The sequence below is a fragment of the Podarcis raffonei genome, chromosome 6, assembly GCF_027172205.1.
Source record: "Podarcis raffonei isolate rPodRaf1 chromosome 6, rPodRaf1.pri, whole genome shotgun sequence".
NCBI lineage: Eukaryota > Metazoa > Chordata > Lepidosauria > Squamata > Lacertidae > Podarcis > Podarcis raffonei.
This window is the reverse complement of record NC_070607.1, coordinates 41,668,232-41,686,151: the sequence shown is the minus strand read 5'-3', so window position 1 is coordinate 41,686,151 and position 17,920 is coordinate 41,668,232. Positions and strand designations below refer to the sequence as shown.

Below are 17,920 nucleotides of genomic sequence, written 5' to 3'. Positions count from 1 at the left end.
TGCAAACAGGGTAGCCGATCGGTTCGTGAGTACTGGACTGAGTTTACAATGTTGATACATAAATTGGGGTGGGACCTATCGGCGGAACCCATTCACATGCTCTTTGAAGAGGGGCTTTCTTCGGAGGTGAAAGACGAACTTTCCCGGGCGCCCAGGGCGGAGTCTATGGACCAGCTGACCAAATCAGCGCTGACCATTGGAGCGCGCCAGGAGGCAAGAGCCTTGGAGAAGCGGGAGGGGAAAGGAGAGCGTTGGAGGGATTTCCGCATTCCAGAGATTCCAGAGCCAAGTTTCCCGCCAGGAGAGCCGATGGAAGTTGGAACAGCGCGCGCGCGCGCAGTTTCAAATCCCAGTGAAGGGAGGAAGAAGGAGGGAAAGAGCGCCAAGAAATGTTATCTCTGCCAGCAGCCAGGTCACTTTGCCAGAGTCTGCCCGCAAAGAAAGGAATGGCAAGGGATGGCGGGAGCTGTTGGGGGGGAAGGAGGAGGGAGTCCAGGAGCCAGTAAAAGCCAACGCCTGGCTGCCACCGTCAGGGCACTGCAGCCAGGCCAAGGAGCAGTAAAAGTGCCCACTCCAGAACCTCCAAGACCAGCCCTAGTAATAGAGGTGTTGCTAGAGCTGGCAAACGGATACCCACTAAAGACAAAGGCGCTGTTGGACTCAGGCAGCTCCTGTAATTTTATGAGTAAGGAGTTTGCAGCTGAACACCAGATACAGATACTCCCTTTAAGCAACCCCCTGCAGGTGACCACGATTGATGGGAGGGAGCTGTTGGGAGGAGAAGTTAGCCTACAGACCGTCCCAATGGTTATGAGAGTGGCCAGGCACACTGAAAGGATAGCGTTCAATGTGGCCACCCTGGGAGGGGCTCCCGTCATTTTGGGAATGAGCTGGCTAGCGTTGCATGACCCGCTAGTGGGCTGGCATCAGAGAGTGGTCTCCTTTGGGTCAGCACATTGCCTGGAACACTGCAGAGAAGGAAAGGTGCCAGAAGGGGCAAAGGCCTTTCTAGCAGGGACGGAAGTGGCGGACAAAGGGAAGGTGCCCAAACAATACGCTGACCTGAGCAAGGTCTTCAGCCATAGAAGAAAGGGAAAGCAGCAACCATGTGGCGGAAATCATCGACTCCAGGTGGAAGGGTAATCAGGTGGAGTATTTGGTCGCGTGGGAAGGGGAACCGGAGTCGGAAAACACCTGGGTGACGGCAGAGGAGGTCCGTGACGAGATCTTGATCGAAACGTTCCACCAAAGGTTCCCCAGGAAACCTCAGCCAGTAGCGAGGTTCCGGAGGGAGTACTTTGGCACCACCGACGATGAGGAGGAACTGGAAGGATTCAGGGAATCGGAGTTGGAAGAAGGAACAGACTCCGATGAGGAGGAGTACTTGAAAACCGGAAACAGCAACAGGTGGAGGGAAGTGTTCGAAACTTCGGAAGATGAGGGAGGTTCCTTCAGGGGTTTTGCTCCCTCGCCTCCCGCAGAGGAGGGGAGGGAAGGGGGTGAAGGGGGCCCTGGAGGGGAGGTGGATGTCAGGGAACTGCCATCTGAGACGCAGGAGGTGAAAGGGCTCACGGAGGGTGAGAGAGACCATTCAGCTGGGGAGGGAACCAGCAGGGGGAGAAGTGGAGTTCCAAGGGAAAGTGAGTCGGAGGGAGGGCTCAGAGACACTTCAAGCGAGAACAGTGGGGAGGTTTCAGGACCTCCTGTAGGGACACCCACTCCTCGCCGGAAACTGTCACGCCGAGAGTCCAGAAGACGCGTTTCCGTTAAGGAGCTTTTATGCTGGAAGAAGTTCCGTAAACGCCCACTGTCCGATTCAACGAGTGACTGATGGAGCCATGCTTAAGCAGCTCCGTCACAGACAGAGGTTTGTGGACTTAGCCAAACTCTGAGGGACTAGGATTTTACGCACAAGCAGCTCACCATCCCATCACAGACACTTACCAGTTGGGGCCCCCACGCATCTTTCCTCTACCAAACTTGGACGCCACATGCAATGCTTTTGATGTGCACACCCCTCTATACACTGGGCACAAATGGCTTCTCAAAAGTCTCCTACTTGAGGATAGAGACATCAGGGAGACCTGATTTCTCCAGGGGAAGGATAAATTATCCTACCATTTCCCAGTGGTAAGGCTTACCATTAGAAGTGACAGGAGCACAGCTCTTTTCTTTTGTGCCTCCTAAGTGGGTTTTTTTTGGGGGGGTTGAGGGGTTGCTGCCACTGCAGGTGACATGACACCTCTGGCAAGTGGCAGTCAGTGATTGTGTTGGCAGCCTGGCCCCCATTTTGTATCTTCTGAAATGGCCTGAACTCCGGCATTGTTCTGGGGCACTGGGGTGGGGAAACAGTGGCCTCCATCAAAAAATGATGGAAACAATTCTGAAAAGTAGTCTCCTTTCTTCCACCATGCCCTTCCTGATCACATGTTTAATCAGGGGGGTGGGAGCAGGGAGGAAGAAGGAATGGCAGTGGAAACACTCCAGCTGAGAACAGAGGGCTTGCTGCTGCAGGTCCTGCTTGTCCAGGGCCTTCAGGAAGGCTCTTGAAAAGCAGTTCCCTGCAGCATCAAAGCCCCTGAGGGCTGCATGAGAAAATGTTCTCTTCTCTTTGACCAAGAGCATGGAGCTCTGATTGTATCCTCTGTGGGCTGCACAGGGGTCCATGCACAATCCTCTTGAAAGCACTCTTGCAGAGGGCTTTTGACCAGCCCCTTGCTCCTGGTTGAGGCCTCTGAAAACCCAGACTGATCAGGATTTCAGCCCCACTCATCAGCTGATGAACAGAGATTGAATCCTGCTGCCTTGGTTGCGCAGGCCTGTTCCCTGCTAGAAACAGGAGTATGTGACCAATGCAGGATTTAACCCCGTCCTCCCACACAGTGGTAGCAGGAAATGGGCAGGGCTTTAGGGAAAATGGCCTTGTGGCCTAAACTGGGCTCCCTGGTAGGCATGGATTGGCCAAAGAAGTAGAAGTTCCCCAGCCTCATTATAGAGGCTAACCACACAGGCACTTCATCCAGTCATATAAAATCCTTACAAAAATGCAACAATGAGTTAAAGCAAGATGTCATCCTGGTGCATCATTTGAAACGATTATGCCACCAAACTCTAGCATTAAAAAAAAAAAGTCTTGCAGTACCACTGAAAACTGCTCAGGCTTGGTTTTTGTTGAGTCTCCAGAGCAAAGGAGAATCATCCCCCCGTTAAGCCAATATGCTAATCTAAAATATCTCCATCCAGCTAAGATGTTTCTCTTTTCATTTCAGGCACATGCTGATTCTGGCTTTTCTTCAGAGTATTTCGATGATGCCAAGGACCTACTGAATGCCATAAAAAAGGACACCTCTCGAAGTTATGGCTTTACATTTGGCATAAGCCCTGAAGATGTCCCTTTGTCTCTGAGTATAGGCATTGGCTTATCAAAGGGTGAGGGGACCCTGAGAAATTTTACTGAATACGCAGCAAAGGTAATGAGAAAGCAGGCGGAGGGGGCTTCTTACTCCTGCGATGCTAAATCGCCCAAACACTCTGTTACTGATATTGCTTTATTTCCCTGCCCACATGTTTTCCCCTTGAAACAATAATCATCCTACCTTAATTTGTTCATGTAATTGCACGTCTGATCATTAGCAATTCTGTTTGCCTTCCTTATTACACTGAAGCAAACAGAAGCATTGCAATGGGAATGAAATTGAATTACAAGTAGAACAACGCATGCCATCTCGCCCCATCCCTCCTGTTTCATGGTGACATTAAGTATATAAATGAGTAAGTGCTCGGAGTGGCGAACAGAGTGGGGGAATTTAAAGAATTGCTCATCAGCAACAGTTGTCTTTGGGGAACATGTTCCAATGTCACAAATATATCTTGTTTAAATTAGTGCAAACCTGAGTAAATGGCTGCGAGAAGCATTTGTTTTCTTAATGGATATGAAATCATTGGGAAATCCAGAGATGTAAACAGAACTGGGCTTTGTGTTTTGTCTTGCTTAAGCGTGGAAACCTTGTGTAATGGATAGTTGCAAGCAGGGACCTATGGTAAAAAAAGGTAAAGGACCCCTTGATGGTTAAGTCCAGTCAAAGACAACTATGGGGTCTCCTATCTCGCTTTTCAGGTCGAGGGAGCTGGCATTTGTCTATGAACAAATGGATGAGGGAGCACATATTGAATTGTAAGGGAACAGAGAAACTACCCCCCTAAATTAAATTATCAGCTCTGCAACCCTTGCAAGCCCTTTGATGTCTGAAGAATACTTTCCTGAAGTTCCTGAAAGGATCTGCAGGGAGAGGGGCAGTTAGGCTTGGAGGATTCATAGCACATGACATGTATCCTTTGGTCTCTGCCTTGCATATCACCACTAGCTCTCCTCAAGGTCATAATTACATAACCAAAACTCTGTAGCTTAGGATTGGTCCACAAAGAAAAGAAAGATATAGTCAGGCAAGATCTTTTCATTCATTCATACTCTAATACTAGAGTTGCTTCTCCATCTTTAGAAATTATTTCCTTCAGTTTGCTGTTTAATCAAATGATCATTATCCACAGCGTCATTTTAGATCACTCACTGGAAAAAGTTCTCAAGCATCCCAACGTGTGTTGCTTCATGCTTGAAATAAACTGGGATTGTATAAAATGGAGTGGAAAACCTTGTTCACTCTGAGGATCACATTCTCCTGTGGAGAACCTGCTAGGACCCACATGCAAGTGATGCACAGGGCCAGAGCCAAAGGATGTGACTCTTCCCTTTGTATAGAAGGTTACGTTCTAGCCATGCACTCAGAGGTTTATACCCACACATTCCTTTTTGTCCAGGCTACAAAGGAGTTTATCACTGTTCAAACACATTGTAGCTTGGCAATAAAATTTGAGAGGGATGCAGAGTAGGCTGATAAGGAGCATGGTCTGGTGAGGTGGAATGGCCTAAGAAAGAAGAAGAGTTTGGATTTGATATCCCGCTTTATCACTACCGTAGGGAGTCTCAAAGCGGCTAACATTCTCCTTTCCCTTCCTCCCCCACAACAAACGCTCTGTGAGATGAGTGGGGCTGAGAGACTTCAGAGAAGTGTGACTAGCCCAAGGTCACCCAGCAGCTGCATGTGGAGGAGCAGAGACGCGAACCCGGTTCACCAGATTACGGGTCTAACGCTCTTAACCACTACCCAAGGGCCAGGTAGAAAGGTATGGAGGGCCAAATTTGGCCCCCAAGGTTCTGCACCCCTGGTATAAGAGCACAGCCTTGCCCTATCGGTCTCTTTTGGTTCCTGCCAAAAAGAAAGAAGGATATAACGTCAGAAAAAAGTGGGTAAATTATGTATTGTGCCCTGCTTCATCTACAGAATGTTGGATTTATTCGAGCTCGTACCAAAGTACAGACAGCCCGTTTCAAGATGAGAAGAGGTGACATTGTCCTGGATGAAGAGATGCTTCAGTCTCTGATGGAGCTTCCAGATCAGTACAACTACGGAATGTATGCCAGGTTCATTAATGAGTATGGCACCCACTTTATGACATCTGGGACCATGGGAGGCATATTCGAATACATCCTTGTGGTCAACAAAGATGAGATGAGAAAAAGAGGTTTGCAGGTTTAATTTATTCTACCCGCTTGGTACATTGTAGGGTGCTAGAAACCAATTCCTTGATACACGTAAATCATATTGATCAGCAGTATGTTGTAATGACCCAGAAACTCAAGATTCCTATTCAACACACTGCTCTTTTATTCAACAATGTTATGAACTTGCATGCCCAAACTTGTTTCTTCGAGTTAATAAATAATTTCCTTCCAGGTATAGCAAAAATAACAGCAATGATAACTCCAGGAATTTCTTGTCTTTAGCCTTGAAATTTCTGCATTTCAAAGCGCACGTGACAGCATCCTGCAGACAGACCTAGATAAATTCAAAGGCATTTCTTGACTCGTAAAGTGTAAACAAACAATGTTTTTGGCATTGCACCTACCATTTTACACAAGGTGGCTTTCAAACTGCAGAATGACAGAGATCTGCTAGCTTCAGCTTTCAGCAAATGAAGGCATCCAAAGACAGCATAGTTCTGCCTACACTTTGTGTTCATGTAGCCAAGCTTCTGCAGTTGTTGCCATGCACATTTCATGATAGTTGAAGCATAAAGCCTTCTAATCATCAATGGGAAATTTCCTATAATAACACGATTCTCTTGTTCATTTTTGCAAAGCCATCTACTGTGTCATAAAACCCAGAACCTGCTGTGCCTTCTGTGATACCAGTATATTAGTTATTCACATTCTCTTCCAAAGGTTCTGGTTTGGTGACTTCATTCTGGGATTCTCTATGGAAAAGGGTGACATCAGCAACACCAGGCTTAGCCAGGTATCTCTAATCTTAGGGAGACTAGTTCAGCATCCCTGGTCTTCACAGTGTGTCTTGGCTCCTACCCAAAACATAGCAGCAGGTGCACCTGGCAAGGAAGCAATGCTTTATTAAAGCAGATTAACGGTGCAGATTCAGTTGCGAGGAAAGAGCCAGATATAGTCCAGAAGGTTTTACAAGGCAAAAGGTTAGCAGGGAAAGTCTGGTCTAAGAGCAAGGGTTAGGGTTCATGCATCCAAGATAATTAGTGAGAATTGCACAGCTGCACAGGAACTGTGAAGTTGTTCCAACAAGTTTCCCCACCTACTCACCAAGCTTTTAAGCAGAGGCACAGAATGCCCAGCTACTCACAAGAATCTTGGTTGTTTGCAGAAACTCCTGGCACACAATTAAATATATGTAAGTTTAGGGGTTACTGTCCTCAAAGAGAATCCTGACCCACTGTAGCCCTTGTTTATTTATTTGAATGATTTATATCCCAGCTTTCTAAGCTGAAGTGTACTTAAGGTAGTTTATAATAAAGCAAATTGGCAACACCATCATGGGCAGGGACCATCACTAGCAACTCACTAGCAAGTTGTGCACTCTGTCATTGCTCTCTTTGTGCCACTGCCTACGTCTTTGTCAAACCTAGATTAGGGTCAGCAGGATTCCCAGTGATTTTCTGGATGAGTTTCTCTGTTTCCCATTTTTCCAATCTTTCCAATCTCAGTTCTCCACATTTCCACAACAGCTTGTGATTATCTTTTATTTAAAAAAAAAAAAAAACCTCCTAAAAACTCACTGGCATTATAGTGATGATTTCTCCTAATATATAAATGTTTGCATACAATTTTGCCTGATATACATTTTTGCAAAGCAATTTCATCCCTAATATAATGCATTTTCATCTTCTATTTTCACTAACATTTATGCACACTTTACCGCCATATTTAATTTTTTTGTACACATTCCTTCGCTGGAGAACTGCATTTCAAAATTTGGAAGCACTGTGAATTTTGAAGGATGCCTGCATTTCAGTCCTTTTATTGTTTTGGAAAGTGTGAATTAGGTCAGTTCACCAACTGAATTGAATCCCCATTCCTGCTTGGGAGTAGGGAGACTGCTATAAAATTCCCAGTCCCCTGCCAGCCGACTGCAGCCCATCATCCCTCCTTCTCTCCCGTTAATTTATTTGTCCTTAATATTCTTGGGAAAGTGTCTTTCCTGGACATGAAGGCTGAATGATAAAGAAAAGAGCTTGCCAAGAGGGGCTTCAGGAAGCTGACTGCCAAGTGAAGAGGAAGAATGAATTAGCAGCATCTAGACAGAGCCATTATTTTACTTTATATTTTGCTTACTGTATTTCAGAAGTGCTGTGATTTATTGCAACAAGATGGCCCTACTGTAAGGAAGAGGGAAGTTGAAGTTCTAAAAGAGACAAAAAATGTGTCCCAGAACAGACATAATTTTTACTTTTATGTAGGATACTTGTATAATTTCATCTACAGTGCATACCATAAAAAGAGGGCACATTTATCAAGCTGGTGCTCTGGTTAAGTGCTACATTGAGTAAGGAGACGCAAATCAATGGTTCAGTGAACAGCAGCCCTTTGCTTCAGCACGGCCAGCGTCTGAAAGCAAATGTTTTCTCGAGAATTATGGGTTTGTTTCCCTTCTTTTAAATATGCTGGTGATGGATGCAACTGGTACCCACTCCAGCATGGATGGCCTGATGAAATGCTGCAGAAAATACAGCCTCCAGGGCTTGACTGCTGAAGCTTGCCTTCACAATCAGGGTCGGAGCAATTGCTAGATTAAGACTGTGATCCTGTGTAAATGTACTTGGCAGCCATTTCCCATAGCCACCCATTCTGGCTTCTGAAATTTAACCAGATATTGCCCATGCACTTTCAAGCGTGTTTTTACAGTTGCAAGGCAGAAGGTCCCAGATTCAATCTTTGTCATCCCCAGGGAGACCCCCCAGGGAGCTGCTGCCAGGCCAAGAGTGAGAGAGACCAATGCTCTGACTTGGTGTGAGAAACCTTGGGCTGTTCCATTTGATTTTTTTCTTCTTTTAATGAAAGCAGAACCTTGTACCCACAAAACAAATGCTACACTTGGGTGCATGTAGAACTGCAGTTGCATACAATCCTAGCTTTTTTTAATCTGATGACAGTTCCTGTGGATGATGATAATAATAATAATAATAATAATAATAATAATAATAATAATAATAGTATTATTTATTACCCCACCCATCTGGCTGGGTTTACCCTGCCACTCTGGGTGGCTCCCAAAAGAATTAAAAGCACAATAAGACATCAAACATTAAAAACCTCCCTAAACTTGTTAGAAAAGATAATACAGTGGTACCTCTGGTTACGTACTTAATTCGTTCCAGAGGTCTGTTCTTAGCCTGAAACTGTTCTTAACCTGAAGCACCACTTTAGCCTAATGGGGCCTCCCGCTGCCGCTGCACTGTTCTCATCCTGAAGCAAAGTTCTTAACCCAAGGTACTATTTCTGGGTTAGCGGAGTGTGTAACCTGAAGCGTATGTAACCTGAAGCGTATGTAACCCGAGGTACCATTGTAATGAAAGCGGTGGGATTCCCAGTGCTCATCTGAACACTGGTTGGTCACACTGCTGCTGGTGGAGAGGTAGATGGCGGCAAGGTTGGTGTGGTGCAAATGCACCGGCAGGTGATCAGATTGACTCCAGTGTACCTCACCCATGTCACAGTCACCACGCCCCTCCCTCTCTACCTCCCAGCAGTGATGTGACTCACCTGAGCTCAGGTGGAGCAGTGGTGCCTTACCACATGGTCCACTGAGGAATGAAATGAACTGTCATTTGTTATGAAAAGGAGGCTTTGTTGATCTGCAAGGAAGTTAGAGGAAAGCAGGATCCTCGTGAGCAGCCCCAATGTTATCTTTTATTCTTTCTTTCAAAGGAAAACACTTTTGTTTTATGACTTTGCTGAGAAACAATGCAATTTACTTGTGGTTTATCACTACATAGAAAGAGATTTTTTCCCCTTTTGTGATTAATTCAAAAATTAAAAGCATAAATCAATCTAATTGGTGGGCCATATTCATATCATTGGATTTGCATCCCATAATAAGCAATCTTGTTTACTCCTTCCTTAAATTGCCAATATTTTGTATGATCATCATTTTGCTGCTTCTGCTGCATTCAGATTGATCAGCCTTGGATTCTTCCCCCCTGTGGCAACCAATAACAAATTGTATTGACTGGCCTTTGCTGAAAATAATTACTTAACAGGAACAATAATATATCAATTAATCAGAGTGTAGTTCAACTTTAATTTTATGGCACTCAAACAGTGATAAACAATAATCATTCCTATTGCTTACAGTAAATATATTTCACTCGGTTGTGTTGTTAACAGTTGTAGACTAGTTAAGCACAAGCCATTGAATACTATAGATTTATTAATACACTGTCAGCAGGCAGCAAATGAATATAAATTCAGCAATTGGGGAAATTTGTTTTATTAGCTGTGGTAAAGAACTGACCAAGCTATAACTTTATTGAGAGCCTTCTCTCTAGGGAGCTAGAAGCCCTAACTTCTGTTAATTAGAAGTTTTGCCAAACAGCGCAAGCCCCACATCTTAACATGTACACTTTCAGGATTGAAAAAAAGCAAAACTCCAAACTGTGGATTAAATCTGGTATCTGCTTTAACTAAAATCTCATAACAGTAGCTGATTTCGATTAAAATTTGCCATTCATGTGTTCCCCTTTTCTCCCTCAGTCTCTGTCTTAATTGCAGCTGCAAGGAGAATACAGTGGTACCTCGGGTTACATAAGCTTCAGGTTACAGACTCCGCTAACCCAGAAATAGTACCTCGGGTTAAGAACATTGCTTCAGGATGAGAACAGAAATCGCGTGGTGGCGGCGTGGCAGGCCTCATTAGCTAAAGTGGTGCTTCAGGTTAAGAACAGTTTCAGGTTAAGAACAGACCTCCAGAATGAATTAAGTTCTTAACCTGAGGTATCACTGTAATTCAGAAGCTTTTGCTTTCATTTTTAATTAAACACAGTTTGTTGTTTCATTCAAATGTGGCAAACTGTGGTTAGTCTTAACTATGGAGTGGAAGAAGCTGCCTTATTTCAACAAGCCATACTTGAGGTTCATCACAGTTTAAAAGCTTCCAGTCTCCTTGTGGCCACACCAGAGGGGAGGGGAGGAGAAGCATGCAAGCCTAGAGTTTGTTCTGGATCCTTTCCATTATAATGCTCCATAGTTTTATATAGTATTTACCCCTTTGTCCACATATATCCAACTTCTCAACGGCTGATTAGAGGCACTTGTGATTTGGGGTGGGGCCAGGAAAAGTCTTTGCCCGGGTCCCTTCTTGTCATGCTAAGGTTGCAGTGGTGTGTATACCAGTAGTGCTATTTTACATTTTGTACAATCCCTAAGCACAATGTTAGCAGCACCAAAGCAAATAAATAACTTGAGTAGCTGGTAGTCATTCTTGTGACTCTGATCCACACTGCTGGTTGGTACATCCCCACACCCCTGGTTGGTACATGGTGCCGCATGCCACACTGATAGCCAAATACTAGAGGGAGGTGAAAGGGGACATGACCCAGCAGAGAGCATTGAGCAACAATGCTGTATGATCTGTCGAAGAAATATCACCCTTTACAATTGATGGGAGACAAACAGGGCTCCACAGGGCTCCTCCTATGTTTCAAGAAGAAGAAGAAGAAATCAATAGACATTCTGCTGCTGACTCCAATGGAAAATGAATGAAGTTCTTTGCCTGTCGTAACATCAATGTAACCAAATGACTGCTGAGCCTTTCCTCAGCAAATTCTCTCAAAACTGAGATTACAAATCAGTGTTGGAACTTCAGTTGCCCTCACACATTTCTTGGTGGTGTTTCTAACCTTTTTTTTAAAAAAATGGGCTGGGCTTTATTCGGTGGCAACTATAGAATAAAATTTATATTGTTTTCAGAAAGCAGAATTGTACTTACTGCTTCACTGGTGATAGCATTCCAGGTTCCAGCTATTGATTTTTTCTTTCTTTCTCTCTCGGACAGTGACTAATGAAAAGTAGCTCAAATGGAACTGTACGTTTTCGAGTTATTGTTTGCATACATGTATTGAGTAACATCTTAACACTTGAAGATTTATAGTCAGTATCTAGGGATATAAAACTGTGATTGACACTTGCCTTCCCTCCCTTTCCCTCAGGGGTTACAAGGGACATGGTAAGCTCCTGTTTTGGTGGATCCTTAGGGTTAGGCTATAACCTTGACGACGCAGACATAACCATAGGTGCCAAGGTGTCCTTCAAACGCTGCTCAAAGGATGCAGGCCAACACACAGGTAGGAAATGCATTCACGTTTTCCAAAAACCTCTTCCTCTTTTTCTTATTTGAAAAGGATATATTGCCTTCCAGGAAAGTTGAATCGTTTGCTAAAGTCATTCTTTTGTAATCACAAGGACCACTCCCACAAGAACAGTCCTATACCTCTCCACTTTCTTCCAATGGGGCTGGTGTAGTAGAAAGTGCTGTAGAAGTCAGTGGGACCTACTTCCATATCGTGTTTAGGGAGAGGTGCATTTGATAATGATAATGCTCGCTAATAATAATAATAATAATAATAATAATAATAACAATAATAATAACAGTAATAATAATTTATTTCTACCCCACCCATCCGGCTGGGTCTCCCCAGCTACTCTGGGTGGCTTCCAACAGAAGGTTAAAAATACATTAAACCATCAGTTATTAAAAACTTCCCTAAACAGGGTTGCTCTGTTAAGTACTCATGACGCTTCATTCATGCAAGGCATTCAATATTGTGCTTGATCAGGAGGATGCAGCTAGGGCAGAATGCTGCAGCACAGCTCCTGACCGGAGTGAGACCTTGTGCTCAGAGGAAAGACATGCCAGTTCATGGCTCATTCACTTAGCTGCTACCCACACCACCATTTGCAACCTTAATGTCGTCCTATGTGTCCCGTTAGTAAAACAAGCAAACAGCAAATAATTTAATTTAAAAATCCTTAATTGTCTGGCATTTTCAGGCACTTTTACCACCTGCAGCTGAAAAAGTGCAATGCATGCGATGCTATTATACTGTTATTACTCTCATCTTGAATTGTCTTTAGATAAAACAAATAACAAATAAAATAAAGATCCTCCTAAGTGAGCTCAGGAGCACACAAGGGGCATTTGAGCTTCCTTTGGGATCTTACCTCTATGAGTGTCTGCTAGGCCATCGCCTTGTAATAGTGCCTTGCTGTCAAATGTCCTCCACCGAGTCACCTTGACGAAGCAATTTTGACTCCACTAGTGGATTCATAGAAGCGAACAGTAATCCATTTCATTGCCCAACTTTCCAGACCCTCAAAAGGAAAAGGCAGTCATCGAGGATATTATTCCCCGGGTTCGAGGCGGAGACGCAGCCTCGATTGGAAGGCTGATGGGAAGCTGGAACGCCAATGCATACCGTTATTGGGGGAGGTCATTAAAACTTAATCCCACTGTTATTGATTTTGAGGTAAGCCTTTTTCTTTCAGTTGTAGAAACGCCACATCTCCAAAGGATTGAAAGTGTACTAGACCAGATCATTTTATATTTTTATTGCTATTCCATCTTAGGACAGGATTAAATGTAATGGGCCACTGATCTGCTGACCTATTTCACAATGAGCAAATGCATTTTTTTAAAAGCAGCACCTTCGAAGCAAGGGAGGTAAGACACAGAATCTATCTCGAATATCGAAGTTTCAGTTCATTGCAATATGGCGACTAGCTTGTCAAAAAGAAGCTTTAAACAGTCATATTCATCCGTGTTATATAATTCTTGGAAAAGGAGATGCAGAATCATGCACATTCCCCCTCCCCAGGATACCAAGTGCAGCTCTAAAGCAGGCATGGCCAAACTCGGCCCTCCAGCTGTTTTGGGACTACAACTCCCATCATCAGGACCAGTGGTCAGGGATGATGGGAACTGTAGTCCCAAAACATCTGGAGGGCCGAGTTTGGCCATGCCTGCTCTAAAGAATCCTTTCTGCAGAAGGATTCATATGCACAGACAGGTGACATGGAAGTGGCGCAGGAGACTTGTAGAGTGGACTTGTGGAGCAATGGGTATTAAGAAGGCCTGCTGGGGGTGCATCTACAACCATGCAGCTTTGATGCACGGTCTCTGATAAAGGACAGCAGAGAGATGGGTGGATACGAAGCTTGCAAGGATACTATCCCAGTTCAGATGGGCAGTTGGAGCAGATGCTTTGCGGAGCAGAGTATGGGGAGGAAGTGTTGCAATCCATCCGTATTGGACTTCTAAGGCAGGTTAACTGTGCAGCACCAAGTGAGCAGCTAGCTCCACAAAAAGCTAGAGGTGAGTGGAGGCCTTAAGAATCTCTTCCCACAGCCCATGTTTCTCAAGGTTTAGCCCCTGGTTTGAAGACTGTGTGGTTGTAAAAGGGACACCCCTGTGGCCCGAAGGGGGTGTGCAACCTGTCTGTATTGGCTGTACCAGAAGCTCCTGATTTCTCTGCTGAGCCAGGCTTGGTGGGGTGGCACCCAAGAGGGTTCTGGCTTGGGAGCTGAGAAAGAAGCCATGATGTGCTCTAGAAGGTCCTCCTCCAGAGCAAGGCATTGTGAGTGAGGCCGCATGGATGGAGCCTTCACCACCGGTCCTTTGCTGCAATGGGGGCAAGTTACTATTTAAAGTGACCTAAAACCATTATACTTGTTTACCACCGTCATCCAGTGCACTATGGATGATCTCACCTATAGTGCCTCACTCTGAAGAAGGACCCCTCTGAGCTGCTACTTTGTTGGCAGTTGTGTGGACAAGCGAATGGGAGGGGGCTTCAGAGTGACTGCAGGGAGGAAGGTTGAGGTGATGGGGTGATGGTGCTTTGCTTTTGAGGCTCATCACGAGAAAAGGCTCTTAGCAGTTCCTGTGTATTTTCTGCACAGATCTTCCATTAATGCTGCCCAAAACACACTACTGTTTGCCTGTAGCCTATTCTATAACCTTTAAATGGCTGCTGCAGGAGCTCTGCCAGTGCTTGTAGTTTTGGAGCGGATTCAAGCACCCAATAATTAGTTATGTCCACTTGAATGTCCCCTTATCTTGACTCATGGTTGTTTGCTAAAAGGCCTTGTGTAAATATTGTTCCGGAACATCATTTTTCAAGGCCATGTCACAGCTCTTCTGTGGAAATCCCTACTGCCCTTGTGAAGTACAGAAAGCAAAACCTCTGCAAATAGACTGTCCTGTGTGGTCCTGGCAGCTCTAAGCGTTACTTGTATCTATATCTTGCTCTTTGCTGTTCCTTCCTGGGTGGCTCACTGTCCTCCTTTGTGCACATGCACGTACACACCCACCCCAGGATGGCTGTTTGACTGAGGGTTGAGACAAAATGGTTTCCCTGATCAGGTGCAGGGCAATCCTGATTTTCTGTGGTTGTTTTTTTGCTTTGTTCTGCAAGAAGTTGTTTTTCATTTGTTAAGATGAGTTGCTGCCCTGGCAGCATATTTCTGCAGTGTTCCCGCTCTCTGCTTGTGGTACATTATGGCTTGTGCTACAAAGACTGATTGTGTAAATGTGTGGCCCTTCTGTGGGTGTGGGTGCCTTATGCCCTATGTCACAGCATAATGGGGGAGGTTGTGACCAGGTGAGTTGCAAGCAAGCTCAGTCTACTGTCCAAGTGCTGACTATTGCAGGGCAACTTCAAGGTCCCTGCTCACACTTCCTTCTTACGGTTCCTTAAAACTTGGGCCAGAAATCCCTTCAAATTTCTTCAGTCTTCCAATAGCCTTTCAGATAGAGGGCTGATCTCTGTAAAGTAGGACATATGACCACTCTGGAGTGTGTGAAGTGTCCTTAGTAAGTGAGAAGTTTTATTCAGGCCACCTACTGCCCAGCATTGTCAGGTAGCCTACCAAGGGCTTTCCAAGCTACTATTTAACAGTTATTCTGCCAGTTTTGAGAAGCTATTCCTCCTGGGTATTGCATTTCCAACCCTTTACCCATCCATTAGCAACGTCACGGATAATTCCCCATCTGTTATTCCACAGCTGCAACCCATAACTGAAATACTGCCTAGAACCAACCTTGCCAATATTGAAGCCAAAAGGCAAAACCTGAAGAGAGCTTTGGATGAATACTTAATCGAGTTCAGTGCCTGCCGCTGTGGGCCATGCCAGAACAACGGTGAACCGGTGCTGATGGGGTCCTCCTGTGTTTGCGAGTGCCAGCAGGGTTCAGAAGGCCCAGCGTGTGAGAACACAAGACAGAGGGGTAAGGTGAAACCATTGGAGGGAAAGGTCTGCTGAATACATCATTCTGACTCTGGCTAATTGATACCTCCCAAGATCTATCCATCAATCAACACCTCCTTTCGATGCCTTTGATCATCTTGCGTGCCAGGCAACCTAAGGGGCCTTATACAGGAATAAAATTAACAGCTCAAGTGATTATTATAAGTAAGCCAGGTTAAGCAAAGAAGGTTTTAGAGGTAACAAATGTTCCAGTGTCATAAATCATACCAGAGGCGGCAGGACCTGAGCCAAAGTATGGCACCAACTGAATATTAATGTTAAAGTCTTGCAGCCTCATCCCTGGGGCAGATGTGGGTGTGCCTAAGCTGATTTATTTCAGCAGGTTTTGGAGCACCTAAGTCTGCATAGGATCAGGCCAGTCCTCTTGGCAAGTCTTGCTCAAGGTGCCTTTGCAAGGTTCCATTTCTTGTCTTTAAGTTTCTACTCATAATGTATTGTGTCACAGGTCGTCCAACAGATGGTGGTTGGAGCTGCTGGACACTATGGACTCCCTGCGAAGCTGGATCTAGAAGGCGGACAAGACAGTGTATCAACCCAGTTCCTCAAAATGGTGGAGCCATGTGCGCAGGGAAGAGTGTAGAAATACAGGGATGCTAACATCTTGCCATGAGTGGGTTAATGAGTCGGGTTGCCAAACAAGAAAATGATGGTATGAGTGCTGAGTCAAATGCATTGGGCTATTAATATCTGTGATAAAGGTGCCCAACAGAATGAATAAAGGGGAGGGAATTGGGGAAGGGGGCTCATTGCTTAGGGGCTAACAACTATGGCAGCTATTCTAGTTGTCATGTATAAGGCTGCAATGAAAAGGAATATGGTTCCCCCCAAAAAAACAAAATATGAAAGGAAAGGGACTGCCGTGAGTATTACTGGCCTGCAGTATCACAGATTGACAGTTACAACAGGGCTGTCCAGTAGCTCACCCTCCATATGCACATTCAGTGTGCAGAGCAGCACTGAGTGTAGATGAGCTGCCTCAGGGTTATGGTTGTGCAATTTCCTCCACCATGAGACCAGCTTGCAACTAAATCACTTCCACATTTCCATGATGTGGCAAGTGTGGACTTAGTTGGAAACTGTCCATGGATGAACAAGGTGTTACACAACCACTTCACTACCAGGCCAAGTGGATACAACCAGAGTTTATCGTGTCTGTAAATCTCACGGCTGATTCATATAACCACTTTTTATGCCCCCTCCCCTCTTGCTGCTATGACTGGGCAATTTCAGCAGTCTAACAAAGCCCTGTTTTCTTATTTAGTCTCCACAAAAGGCCATTTTGTGTTAGTTTTGCAATAATGTGCCAAATCAGGAGCTCATGCACGTAGTTTAACACCGCCATTTTCCTTCCATAGTAACAAAAATGTTACCCTGGATGGGAGAAAATGGTCTTAGGTATGGTCATGTGATGATTGGGTCCTCACAGTCTTCAAAGACTGTCTATTGAAAGCCTGAGTCCTGTTAGGACATTTTGATGTGGCATCTCCTTCTCAGACTCATGTAGAGATACATTGGTGGGGTGAGAATCGCAATCACTGAGCAGACCACATACATTGCCTCTTCCATTCACCACCATCAAGTGAACAAATTTCTGAAACAAAGCAATCCTCATCCTTACATGGTACTTAGATTGTACAACGAATATTGCACCCTTATATATTGTGTTTCTTCTAAGTACAATTGATTCCACTTGAATAGCCCTTCCAGACAATTAGTCCCCTAGGTTTTCAATCCCAAAGGAAGCCTTAGCGTCCTTTTTTAATCTCTCTCTCTCTCTCTCTCTCTCTCTCTCTCTCTCTCTCTCACACACACACACACACACACACACAATACTTTTGTAGCCCATGGAATCACAAAACCAAAGCATTTGACCCAGAATTCAGTGCAACTCTTTTGGCAGTCATATCAAAACACATTTCTGTAAATTCTTCCGATCTGATTCTGAAATGTAGGCAGCAGATATGCACTTTTAAAGAAAGTGGATCAATCTGAATTGTTACAAAGTAAAGATAATAAAAGCATTTTTTTAAAAAAACAACAACAACCAGATGCCACTTATGTCAGAACTACATAACATATAGTGCAGCATATGCTTACAAGTGGGCAGAGGGAAAATGCTCCACAGGTACCCTCCATCCTATACATGCATCGCACAAAGCTATACAGAAAGGAAAGAAGGGCTCATACACACCATTCATCTAATTCATTCAATTGATATATTTGCTAATATCAGTAACT

At 44.7% G+C, this 17,920-nt stretch overlaps 1 protein-coding gene across 1 annotated transcript in view; it reads left to right on the top strand.

Moving 5' to 3' along the window:
* The window catches only part of C8A (complement C8 alpha chain), a 31,504-nt gene extending 15,220 nt beyond the window's left edge, over window positions 1-16,284 (top strand). The window contains exons 6-11 of the mRNA XM_053392307.1: window positions 3,270-3,470; window positions 5,340-5,580; window positions 11,566-11,700; window positions 12,725-12,882; window positions 15,419-15,641; window positions 16,128-16,284. Of these exons, the coding sequence (XP_053248282.1) occupies window positions 3,270-3,470; window positions 5,340-5,580; window positions 11,566-11,700; window positions 12,725-12,882; window positions 15,419-15,641; window positions 16,128-16,279 (1,110 nt within the window). The 3' untranslated portion in view covers window positions 16,280-16,284. The remainder of the gene's footprint in view (window positions 1-3,269; window positions 3,471-5,339; window positions 5,581-11,565; window positions 11,701-12,724; window positions 12,883-15,418; window positions 15,642-16,127) is intronic.
* The last annotated feature ends 1,636 nt before the right edge of the window (window positions 16,285-17,920 follow it).